This window comes from Falco punctatus (assembly GCF_963210335.1).
Source record: "Falco punctatus genome assembly, chromosome: 6".
Lineage (NCBI taxonomy): Eukaryota > Metazoa > Chordata > Aves > Falconiformes > Falconidae > Falco > Falco punctatus.
In genome coordinates, this window is record NC_137585.1 from 8,914,177 (window position 1) to 8,926,700 (window position 12,524).

General features: G+C 46.1%; 1 protein-coding gene across 1 annotated transcript in view; it reads left to right on the top strand.

The window, feature by feature from the left end:
* Positions 1–705: 705 nt before the first annotated feature.
* Positions 706–12,524, top strand: part of LOC308065697 (alpha-2-macroglobulin-like) — a 33,644-nt gene continuing 21,825 nt past the window's right edge. Inside the window, exons 1-13 of the mRNA XM_080391893.1 lie at positions 706–909; positions 2,611–2,794; positions 3,847–4,006; positions 4,875–4,927; positions 5,445–5,465; positions 5,821–5,989; positions 6,859–6,943; positions 7,788–7,911; positions 9,169–9,283; positions 9,523–9,632; positions 10,150–10,308; positions 11,637–11,864; positions 12,202–12,265. Coding sequence (XP_080248019.1) covers positions 821–909; positions 2,611–2,794; positions 3,847–4,006; positions 4,875–4,927; positions 5,445–5,465; positions 5,821–5,989; positions 6,859–6,943; positions 7,788–7,911; positions 9,169–9,283; positions 9,523–9,632; positions 10,150–10,308; positions 11,637–11,864; positions 12,202–12,265 — 1,561 coding nt within the window. The 5' untranslated portion in view covers positions 706–820. The remainder of the gene's footprint in view (positions 910–2,610; positions 2,795–3,846; positions 4,007–4,874; positions 4,928–5,444; positions 5,466–5,820; positions 5,990–6,858; positions 6,944–7,787; positions 7,912–9,168; positions 9,284–9,522; positions 9,633–10,149; positions 10,309–11,636; positions 11,865–12,201; positions 12,266–12,524) is intronic.

Here is a 12,524-nt window from a genome sequence, read left to right on the forward strand (position 1 = left end):
ACCCAGGCCACGTCTCTTCTGCTGTGTGAAGGTAGCTGCTGCTCTGGGGAACTGGTTAATGTGTTACATGCTGTTAACAGGTTGAACTTTTGGCAGCTTCCCATCATGTCACTGTCCCTGTTTCTGTCAGGGTGAAGGCCAGATTATCATAGATGGCTTGATTGTCGAGGCACTCTCTGGCCCCTTTTCCTGGCATTTAGCCCTCGTGGGACCAGGAATGGAGAGCACAAGGGAGCAGGGTGGGTGGAGGGGGATGTTTTTTGGAATTTTTGGAGTTTGCATTCCCTGCTTTCAGATCCTGCCTGTAAGTGGGCGTTAGGCGCACCTACTCTTGTTTCCTAACCTGCAGGTCAATCTCCTGCTCCTGGTTTGAAGCAATTCAAAGTGCTCCTGCCTCTCCAGCAGCCTCCATGACCAGCGCGGTGTCCAGCTCCACACAGGGAGCCCTGCCAGAAATGGAGGCGTTCCCCTTATCCTCTGCTGTTAGCCCTTTTCTTTAGCTACCACTTTCCTCCACCGTTGCTTGCCGCCCTGCCCCAAAAGAGAGACAACTCCAGCCTGCTGGGCACCCTCCCCTCCCTCTCCCCCCCAGCACCTGGCCCTCTGCCCAGACTCAGAGCTGCAGAGCAGCTAGTTCCAGCTCCTCCTTACGCCTCTCCCTGTTGTTGGATGGGGCCTGGCCCCCAGCCCTTATCTCCTCCAGCCCCCCGGCTGTTTGCAGAGGGGAGTATAAAGGGGTTGGCTGACTCGGAGAGCAGAGGGGAAGCACAAGCAGCACCGCATCGGACCAGACTGGGTGTCTGCTTGACTCACCACCACCATGGGGAAGGATGGGCTGCTCATCAAACCAAGCATCTTCCTCCTTCTCCTCTTCTTCCTCCCTGGAGACACCTCACCCACCACAGAGCCGTAAGCTACGCAGGGGGGGTCTCGGGGCATGCAGGAGGCCTGGGTTGCATTCCTGTGTCTGTTGATTTGTGACTTCTGCCTACTTTTTTACACAGGGATAAAGACACTGGGGTGGGGTAAAATGTCTTCTACAAACAGAAACTTCAGTGCTTCAGAAACTGAAAACAGTGCTTCAGGGGGACCCCAAGCAGTCTGTGAAACTGAGATACCAGTAAAACTTCAGGGGAAAAAAAAAGAAAATAAAAGGAAAAAAGAGGGAAACATCTATGAGAATACCTTTTGCTGCTTCAGTGAATTGACAGGATTCAACAAAGTTTTCTGCATAAAATTGGTTCTTTTGAAAGGCAACTTTTTATAACTGTTTACATATTCAGTTTTGTTCTTAAGCGACAGACTTTTTCTAAAAGACAATGAAAGATTTCATTTTGGGCTGGCTACCCTATTCCTAGGCTACCCAGGAGATGTGAGTGTATTTTTTGATTTATAATGATAAGAAAAGGAACAAATAACAGATCTGGCATGACGAGAAATGTTTTTATTTTTTAATTCACATTTTTCAGCTCGGCCAATGAAATGAAAATTCCCTCATCACCCAGGGCTATATGGCACTGTAAAACAGTGACTGTTAAGATCTGTGACAGTATATTGTACTGCATCCCTTCATCCCCTTTTGCCCTGTTTGTATATGAAGGGAGCGTGTGTTGTGTGCATGTGTGTACATGTATGGCAGGAGCAGCACATGAGGGGTCCTGGCATCCCAGAGACTTTCTCCTTTGGGTTTTTGGCAGTGTCTTTTGGGCAATATCTTTTCCTCCCCAGCAAAGCAAAGGCTGTGCTGCAGGGCTTTCACCAAATGCAGGGTAAGCAGATAGCAGGGTTGGGATTTGAGGGGTCAGATCTTTCTCCCTGCAGACCAGCTGATGGACGAAAAGGTGTTAGAGCCTCCCCTACTGCCAAAGGTAATGCCCTACCTTATTGCTGAGATTTTGAGGGCTCTTCTCCCAGCTGCTTGGTGCTCTGGGGATGCCCTTCAGAGGCCAGTCCTTGCTCACCCAAAAGGCAGCACTGTTGGTTGCCATTAGGTGGATCAGGTTTGATAGCCAGCTGCAGCGCCGGGCACTAGGACACCACCGGCAAGTTGCTCCGCTGGGAGGGGGACTGCATAGGGCTGAGCAGGGACCCCCTACTTGGGCTGAGACACAGGGGCTTGCTTCCCTGAAAACCTGAAATGTGCTCGACTGTTTTTGCTGAAGATCTGGCACCACGCCGTGGCAGTTTCGGGTCTCTGCGAGGAATGAGGGTAGTGCTACAGGGGGTTTGCAGTGATGGCATTTATGCACCAGGTCACCGGCACTTGTGTGGCTCCTGAATCCTGCTAACAGTGTCTAGCAAAGGTGACAATCGACTTTTCCCCACTGGCGTTATTCGGGGTCCCAGCAGGAAGTACCAGGACATGGAAAAACTTATCCCTTCCGGGCGTTTGCATTGAGGATTTCCTGTGGTGTTTTACTTTGGAGACTGGCTTCTCCGCTTTCCCCTGCTGTTACAGACATGCTGGAAAACCTGTTACACTTCTAGAAAATGCACCTCTTTCCCCGTACAGTGAAGGCTGTAGTCATCGGATTGGTTTCTTTGTTCGTTCTGTACAGCTCCTGTTAGTTCTTCCTGCTCCTCTGACCTGTCCTTCTCCCCTGTTCCTAGGCAGTATATGGTGCTACTGCCCTTTCTGATACACACCGATTCTCCTGAGAAAGTCTGTGTTCAGCTGACCCACCTGAACGAGTCCGTGACGCTGAGTGCCACACTCGAGTATCAAGGGGAAAACAGGAGCCTGATTGATGATGTGGTGTCAGAGCAGGATGTGTTCACCTGCATCCCTTTCTCTGTGAGTATGTCATCCTTGGGGGATGGTCCCTTGTGCCAAGGGTAAACTGCAAGGGCAATGAGTAGGAATGACCAGAGTAACACTGTGTAGGTATTCACTTCCCTCTTGGCCAAAGGTATGTGCATGTCCATCCTCAACAGCCTCTCACTGGTGAGAGCTCCTTAGCATGCTGGCTGAATGGGAAATGCTGAATCCTGGAAAGCCAGCCTCTCTCTAGGACAGAAGAAGGAAAGGCCAGGAAAAAGAAGTGGGTTTAGTATTGACACTCCTGATGGCTGTTTGGTGCACAGCTTCTTCAAATGGTTCTCCATTTCATCCTTCAACAGCCACAAATTGTCACTTGAGTGCTTTCAAATTGGGGTAGAGCTTTTGGAGCTCAGATACTTCTTGCCTTATGCATATAATACACTGAATTAATGTAAGAATGTAAGAATCACAAAGCTGTGATTGCCTGTGCCTGAAAAAGAGAGTGAAGCACGAAATTCATAATTAATGTAATTGACAGCCTCAGTCAGTGTAACAAGTCATAGGGAACGACGAAACTTGGTCATCTGTCTCAGAGCATAGATTATGTCTTTGGTCTGAAGGCCAAAGTACTGGTCTTCAGGACACTGAACAGGTTGGCATCTGTGTCTGGGTTTGTCACATATAGGCTGAAGACTGAATTTTATCACTTGGAGAGAGATCTGGCATGTCTGGTTTGCAAGGACTAGGGACATTATCTGAAAGAGAAGGGGGATTATTCCATTGCCCCTGTGAATGTCAAAAGGAAAAGGACAGAACGGCTTTGGCTAGGGCAGTAAGAATTTCTTAAAATTGGGTGGCAGAGCTGGGAGTTCCTCTGCTGCATGACACTTGCGTAATCACTGCATAGCACTAGGAATGAGTAAGAATATGGGGCAAGTAAGGATCAGCCTCTGTTCCTGGTTATAGTTCCCCTCACCTTTGTGTTGGGTCCATCAGGATTACATTAGATGTATTTCATAAAGGCCAGTTCAGTTCAGGAAGCTGTTAAAGGTGGTCTGTAACAGGGTTGCCTTCTTACTCTCCAGCTTCCAAAATCAAACAGGCAGTCACCGCTCACATTTATCACGGTGACGGTGAAGGGGGCGACACTGCAGTTCAGGAGCCGCAAGTCGGTGCTGGTCAAGGATTCTGAGAGCTTGGTCTTCGTCCAGACAGACAAACCCATCTACAAGCCCGGACAGACAGGTACCAGGGAAGGGGTGGAGACGTATTTGAAGCAAAAATTCATACTGAAACTGTTGGACTATGCTGGACAGAGGCTGACTGCTTTCAGTGGGGGTCAGAGCTGCAACCTCATGGCTGAGGCTTATGTTTTTAATGCTCCGTGTAGGAGCAATCTGGGGAACTTTAAGATACATGCGCATATTTGGGCCACCTGCACACACTCCCTCTGTCACTGGGGGCTCTGTTGTTGTTGTAGCTCATGCAGGGTCTGCATTAAAATTGGAGAAAGACTAGATGCAGAGAACAGGGCCAAAATTCAGACTAGGTCATGAAATAGTTTTCAAAGCAGCAGCTGTTTTTGCTCAATGAAGACAGAGAGAACTATATAAGCCATTTATTTCTTCTGGGTCATTGATCTAAATTTGGCCTTGACAGAAATGAGTGTCCTAAAAGAGGCACTGAATTCTCTATCCATCCAGAGCCAGCACAAACTTGCAGCCAAGTGCTGAGATAATCTGCTTGCATTCATCTTTCCTAAGAAGTCAGTCTAGTCGTAACAAAATTAAGAGACCCCTGTGAATTCCAATGTGAAAATGTATCCTTGCAAAGTAGGCAAAGGCAACTTAAATTTAAATTTGGTCCTGATTAACAAGATTCTGATGCCCATGATCAGTAAGGTGTTTGCACTGCCATGGATTTGCTCTTAACATCCTCTTACTCATGTAATTTCTTACATGGGTAAGCTTCTAGCATGACTTAGCTTTCTGGTGAATGGAATTTCTTTAGAAGAGAACAGGTCTGTTCTCTGTTGTGCCATTTGTTTTTTCAACTGATGTTTTTTGGTTGGTGACTATGCTGTGGAACCTCACTGTCTGCCTTTCTCCATCAGTCCTGTTCAGAATCGTTTCTCTAGATAACAACTTCCGTCCCTTGAATGAGATGGTAAGTGTGATGCTTCCTTTTCACTAGTTGTTTGGTCTTAAGTCATTTACGTGGGTAAAGAGAGGGAAGAAGTGTCTTTTGGGGAGAGCTCTTAGTACACCGAGATAATTGTGCAATTCCTGGGTTACCTCAGATCTTGTTAACAGGCTCTGTTCTTAAATTTCTGCATAATGCTGTCCTCTGCACTCTTGTAAAGTTTGACAAACTGCAAATGAACAGCGCTGGTGTAAACACCTCAGCAGTGAGCAAATCTGCCATTATCACGGTGTACACCTACTGTGACTAGTATTGCAGATCATCCAGAGTTAGTAATTTCACCTGACTTTTCTGCTGATACAAAGAATTGCCTCCCCCACCTTGATGTACCTCAAAAGGCTCTGTTGCTCCATACCAGGAATTTTTTCCTTACTCCATTGGGTGATCAGCTTGTTCCCTGAAATGTGGACATAGCGCTGGTCATTTGACTGCGTTGCTCACACTCTGTCTAAATATGCTGTTTCCTTTTTTCTTTTTCTAGTTTCCGCTGGTATATATTGAGGTATGTACAAACATTCAATTCATGTTCACACCTATTGCACCTCAACCTGGCAGAATAACTACTGGTTGCATCAACATGATTCTTGTCTATTTTGTGTATTAAGTGGGTCTATTACGTTAATTCAAATATACAGAGCTTTAACTCATATGGTGGTAACCATGTACATGTTACAGCTCCTTCTATTGTCTAGCCCTGGGCTCCACACATACACAACTCTGCCAGAGCCCCCCACTCCTGCCCTGCAGCCCCCTGAGACACTGGGGTGGGCGTCCTCTCATTGCTTTTGCTAATGTTTTTTAGTTCTTGTTGCAGACTCTTCCTGTTCTCACAATCCTTGTGATCACATTACCTGTAGGACCCAAAGAAAAACCGTCTCTACCAGTGGACAAAGGCAGAATTAAAGATGGGATTAATCCAGCTGTTCTTCAACCTCACCTCTGAACCTATGCAAGGGACCTACACAGTAGTGGTGCAGAAGGCCTCTGGGAAGACAATTCGGCATCCTTTCTCTGTGGAGGAGTATGGTAACTGTTGCTGCAGTTTCAAGTTCCCAACAGCTAGTCCTGTGGGGTATAAAAGCTTAACTGAACACATGGTAGATCTGACCAGGATGGCTGGAAAAATGTCACTGTGTCCTTTCCCTCCCAAGCACACCTTTGTGTCTTAACCTCTCTCTGGTGCTCTCCCCACTATGCCAGTTCCATCTGCTTGGCTAGAAAATGGTTGCAACCAACGTAGCTTCCCACCCCAGCAAGGCAGCTGCAGCTGTTTTTATATGGTCTGACGTGATCTGGCTCATGCAGCAGAGATGAGTCCTGGAAGATGAGTCTGGAAGTCCTTTGATCTCTTTCAGTTACAGGACTCTTACCATGCTCTGTGCCCTGAATCCCTCCTAGTTGTCCCAAGTCACCATCCACTTCCCCTCCTGCAGCCGGGTGTGGATGTGATGTCACCCTGTGCTAAGTCACCAGGGAAGCTATGGGGTCTTCCGATTTTTCAAATTGGCAAGATCTACGCGCTTTGGAAATGCAGAGACCAGGCTGCAGTCCCAGCTCTGTATGTGTGTGGAAGAATTCTGTTGACTTAACTCTCTATTTTACTGTGTCCTACTGCTGTGGGACTGATAAGGCATGTGTTATCTAAGAAGTTGCTGTATTTTAATAGCTGGTGGAATAATGCTGTCTTCTTAGCTGGCACAGTGGCTGGTTGAGCGCCTGTGGTTTTTGCTGATGACAGTGGGATGTACAGGTGACAGAAGCCTCTAAAATCTGACCATTCAGGTGCGAATGGGTTTCAGGCCGTTTGTAAGAATAGCCTTTGAGCAGCCTTCATGTCTCGTTCTTATGTTACCCCCCACCACATCATGGACTGTTTTCCTTTGGTTCTGCTGCAGTGCTGCCAAAGTTTGAAGTAACAGTGAAAATGCCCAAGGTGATCACCATTCTTGATGAGAAGCTGAAGGTGACAGTTTGTGGTCTGTGAGTGTCGTTCTTTAAAGTCCTTCTTGGTTTCAGGTTTTTCTTCAACTGCTGCTGAAAGTCCGGTTGGGAGATTGGGATATGATACTTCATTATATTTCTTAATCATTTTGGGGTCCCAGTACCAAAGAGACTACATCTACCATTAGACAAAAGGCAACAATTATTGCTTGGGACACTTTGTACGTAACATGTAGAAAGATATTCCTCTGGATTTTGGGAGGGGTCTTTTTGCGTATTTTTTGAGTCATAGAGGATTTCAGACCAGCCAGAGTGCTAGGGAAGAGCTCTTCAGTTTAGTTTACCTGGGAGTGATGTTTTAACTGTGGTTTCTACTTGTCGTCACTGAAAGGAAACCATAAATGATGGAGCTGCCCTCTTTCCCTTGGGGCACCTCATGCAATTCTGCATAGCAATGTTCCACATATCCTGCAGGAAAAGCCATGGCTTTGGCTGAAGAACAAGCCAAAAGACTCGGTGCACATACAGACACAAACCAGTTCTGCCAGAATTGGGCGGTGGGGTAGATATTTGCAGCATGTTCTCCAAGATGAGGGGTACTCTCAATGAAATCAGCATTAGGGTAAATGAATTGCGAAGACTTATATGTTATTCCCAGGGTTGCAATCAGGACTATAAGATTTAGTGCTCCTGCCTCTGTTGCCCAGCTTGATCCTAAAATGTTACTGAATTTCTTTCTACATTTTATTTCCTGTGGTGACCCTGTTGTATCCTGGAGGCAGTTCTAGGGAAGAGTCCTGGTTGACAGGGGCTAAGCTAGTAATTTTTTCCCATTCTTCTTACATTTCTAATGGCTCTATTTTTCTTTCAATCCTGCTGGTAGATACACATTTGGAAAGCCTGTTCCTGGTCTTGTGAGCTTCCGTGTCTGCAGGAAGTTTGAACACGCATCCACTGCCTGCTATGGAGAAGAAGCGAGAGCAGTGTGTGATGAGTTCTCTGGAAAGGTGAGTCATGATTTCTCATGTGGGTAGAGTGATAGGAGAAAGTGTGGTTTACTGAGCATGCCTTGTAGGTGCAGGCTTCCTCTGAGTATGTACAAGCACAGAGTGAAGAGGGCAGAGACTCCATGTATTTTAAGGAAGTCTGAAGGAGGGAAGATTGGGTGTGAGATGAAATGTGAAAGGTAAAAAAGGAGGGAAGGTCTGTGCAGTAAGAAAGATGTGTGTAAAGGCAAGAAGCTGATGGAGAAGGAAGAGGCGGAAGAAACAAAAAAAAGGTCAGGTGGAGTGCAGAGAGTATAAGAGAGAAGTGAGATAGAAAAGCGATGAGAGCAGAGTTGGGGTTGGCTTACACTAGAGTGTGTGCCATCAGAAGTTGGTGTTAGAAGCAGGAAAGGAGCAGAAACCAGGGGAGGGGTGATGCTGTTTGAACAAGAAGGAAAGGAATATGGGTTTAGAAGCAGCACTGAAGACAAGCAGAAGAAAAATACAACTTTTTTCACTCTTTAGACTGGCCAGTCTGCAAGAGCGAAACTGAATGGTGTTTGGAGCACTGGCAGTTCAACAGCACTAGCTTAACTGACAGAAGCTGGGGTAACAGCAATTGTGGAAATATGCCAGGACAAGAAAGCAAGCAGAAGACATTCTTATGGTCTTTGGGGTCTGCCACAGTATGATCCCCACAATTGCCTCTGCTACTGCTTTTGTTACCTAAGTTAAAAGAAAATATGAACTCTGTGGTGCTAACTTTGTTCCAGGCATCTACTCCTTTTTCTGTGGAGACCTGCCTTGTACATGAAGATGCTGAAGAGAGGTGACAAGCCTTGGAAATACTTTTCCAGCTGTCATCTCCTTTCTACACATACACAGGCTTTGGTTTGTGTCACTCATACAGCTTGTGCATTTTAAGTCAGCAGCTAAATGTGCCTGATGCCTGGTGAACATTTCCTGTGTGGTAAACACTTGAATAATTCTCCACGCTTCTGTATCAAGTGCTTGCAATTTTAAACTTCACACACACATACACAAAAAATCTTCTAGGTTGCAAACTCTTTGTTCTGATGTTGCTGCAAGTACTCCAAAATGCTCCTTGCCAAGTTACTTACGTGCTTTTCTAGTTTTCATAGAAACATGAGAGGGAATGGTCTGTGAGGTTATGGCCTTCTCTTCCAGTTCAGAGCAATGCACAGTGATGGATTTATTAAGTTGGATAAACATTATATAAATGAGACTGTAATGGTCTTGTTTGTTTTCCTTCAACAGACAGACAACTATGGCTGCATTTCTGAAATGATAAAGACCAAATTATTCCAGCTTAAGAGAAGTGGATATGAGAACAAGCTCCGTGTGGAGGCTAAGATTAAAGAAGAGGAGACAGGTATACATCATCTGGATCAAAGAGCCATGTAATAGGCCTGGGAAAGACCAGCAGAGGGGTCTGCCAAGTAGGAATGAGGGAGAAAAGCAGACTCTTGCTTTTGTGGAATCCTAATGTTTTCCTACGTGGAGGCCAGGAGAATCAACAAAATTGCTTGTCCAGCAAAGGAGGATTGGCCTGGAATAAAATTAATTCTGGTCAGGCAGTGGCAAACTAATTCTTCATGCTTCTTCCTGCAGGAGTGGAGTTGACTGGATCAAGCTTCTCTGAGATCACAACCACTATTACCAAAATCACCTTTGAGCATTCAGACTCCCACTACAAACCTGGACTCCCCTTCTTTGGGCAGGTAGGGAACCCATGAGCATGGAATGCCATGAGAGCCAAGTAAACATGCGCCTGAGCTATGTATCCTGGATGGATACGTGCCCCACCTCTGCAAAGATGCTGGATGTCAGTGCTCCTAATCCCTGTGGTGCCCCTCTCCTCTGCAGGCTCTTGAACTGGGGAACAGCAGCTGAGATCACAGCCCTCATTCTGCTTACCCCTCTGCCCTTGGGCTTCTGTTTCTCCAGTCAAGTACAATTCTGCTTTTCCAGTTGCCTGTTTAATAGGAGTTCTAAGGGGTCTGAGTGCATATCAGTCTCCAAGTCCACTCCTCTGACCCAGAGGCGGAAATAAGAAAGGGCCAAAAAATGATTCAGAAAGTCTGCAGCTCTCTGAAAGAGACAGGTGCTGTACATGTGAAGTACAGTGGAGGCTTCTTGTCTGATGTGAGACCAACATCCTTAGCCTGGTGGTCTATTGGTCTGTTCAGCTGACAGGTATTCCTCTCCCTCTATACTGTACTCTTTTTGCTCCTCCAGGTGAAACTAGTGGATGGGTCTGGTGCTCCAATTGCCAATGAAATCGTGAGGATTTCTTTACAAGGACACCAGGAAGTCAACTACACAACAAATGAAGAGGGCAGGGCACAGTTCGCCCTGAACACTTCCATGCTGCACTTTGATTCTGTTGGAATTAGGGTGAGTCCTGCGGGCAGAGGAGGTAACGAAGTGGCCCACAGGGCTGGAAGGGGAGTACCTCTGAAGTTTCTACTATACATGCTAAACCACTTATCTTCTTGTTCCTGGTTGGTTGTGCCAACCTTGACACCAGCGTGGTGGGAATAGTCATACAATAAACCGGGTTACCATGTCACAAGTGCACTTAGCTTGTAAATAGTTGATTTCTGCTTGGAAATAACAATATAGGGTTAGAAAGAGCATCAGAAGATCATAATAGTCCATACTGCTCCAAAGGATCACCAGCCTTACCTAGACAAATCTGTTTCAAGGGTGGGTCTAACTCCCATAGTGGAGTGCTGCTAGTGCTTCACTGTCTTTTCAATGAAATGATTTCCCGACTGTCTCATCTCAATATCCATTATGGTCAGTTAAGGCAATCTGCATCTCTCAGGGCTTAATTTATCATTCCCAAGTATAGTGAGGAAGATAAGGAAATAAGAGCACAGCATGTGAGGCACATGAAATGCTGAAGTAGCACTCTTCTAAGTGTGAAATACCTCCCCTTGCTCTCATTTTTAAGAAGACCTGGACTCTCTGAGCTCCTAAACTTCTATTCAGTTTAGGTTTTGAATTCTCAGGTGGAGATGTATCCTCATTTTCTATAGCACCTTTAGCTTGATCTTGGCACTGGTAATCTCTGAACTGAACAGCACTAGCCCCTCTCCAGTGCCAATAATGAGAAGAAAAATGAAAATCGACTTTTCTCTTTAAACTAACAGGATATAAGAAAGGACAAGGTATTAGGGTTAAAGAGCCCTTGAGGTGACACTAATAGTAAACAAACAACTGACATGGCATGTAGTGACAGGAAAAAGGGGAATGGTATTAAATTGAAAGAGGGTAGATGTAGATTAGGTGTTAGGAAGACATTCTTTACTGTGAGGGTGGTGAGACACTGGCACAGGTTGCCCAGCGAAGTTGTGTCTACTCCCATCCCTGGAAGTGTTCAAGGCTTTGAGCAACCTGGTCTAGTGGAAGGTGTGAGCGGTTGGAACTATTGATCTTTAAGGTCCCTTCCAACCCAAACCATTCTGTAATTCATTCTGTGATTCGACTTCTCTGAGACAAACCACGACTTCTCTGGGAGTGAGTTTATTCCCAATAATTTGCTAAGGATACCACCCTGTCTTGCATCTTCCAAACTCATGGGTTTTGGTTTTTTTTTGTAGACTACCTTGTTGCTTTAATGTAAAAAATACCGTACCTTTAATATGAGGCCATGAATTTTGGCTCCAGTTCAGCCATCTGCATTTGAGGATCTATATGTGTATTTTCTCCTTTTCCAGGCAACTCATAAAACACACCCCTACTGCTATGATCGTTCCTGGGTTGTTCCACGTTATGAAGAAGGCTATCTCCAGCTGAAGCGCTTTTACTCTCCTAGTAAGAGCTTCCTCAAAATTGAGCCCAAGTCTGAGACACTAAGCTGTGGCTCCTCCACAGAGGTCCGGGTACACTATATCCTTACTCCAGAGGCCATAGGAGAGCAGAAGAAATTTGTCTTTTACTACCTGGTAAGCTTGCACCTGCCATGCAATGAGGTTGTCACTGGTAATTGTACGGGGCTGGAGATGGAAACTGTGGTTTCTGTCAGCAGGCTTTAAACGCTTTCCCCATCATCTTTCATATGCTCTTTTTCCACAAAAAGGAAGGTCTGGGTTAGGAGCAGAAGAGTTAAGATGTCCCATTGCCCCCTGGGCGAGCCCTGGGATTCTGCCACAGGGAGACAGAAAGCAGCTGAGCAGGGTGGAGCAGCAGACACAGCTCAGCTGCTCTCCTCTCAGGTTCCCCTTCTTCAAGGTTTGGCTCATGCGTAACCTCAGTCACAGCTGAGTTTCTCCTTCTGTTCAGGTGACGGCCAAGGGAATCATTAAGCAATCAGGCACCCACATTCTGGATTTGGACCAGGAAAGTGGTGAGTTCCTCTCCCCTGCCAAATTGTCGCTATCCTGGGAGGCTAGGCAACTGTGGCAGACATACAGGCTGCTTCCATATAAATGGAGGGATCCACATCTAGATGTTCCCTAAGATATGGGAAGATTTTGAGCTTTCTTTTCTCTGCCTTCATTTAGGATTTGCACAGATTTGCTCTAATCCCCTGTGCCAGCTGTCTTTTCTTCTGACACTGCATTTCTGGGACTCCAGTGTTCCTAGAAGACACAGCCTGATGGTCT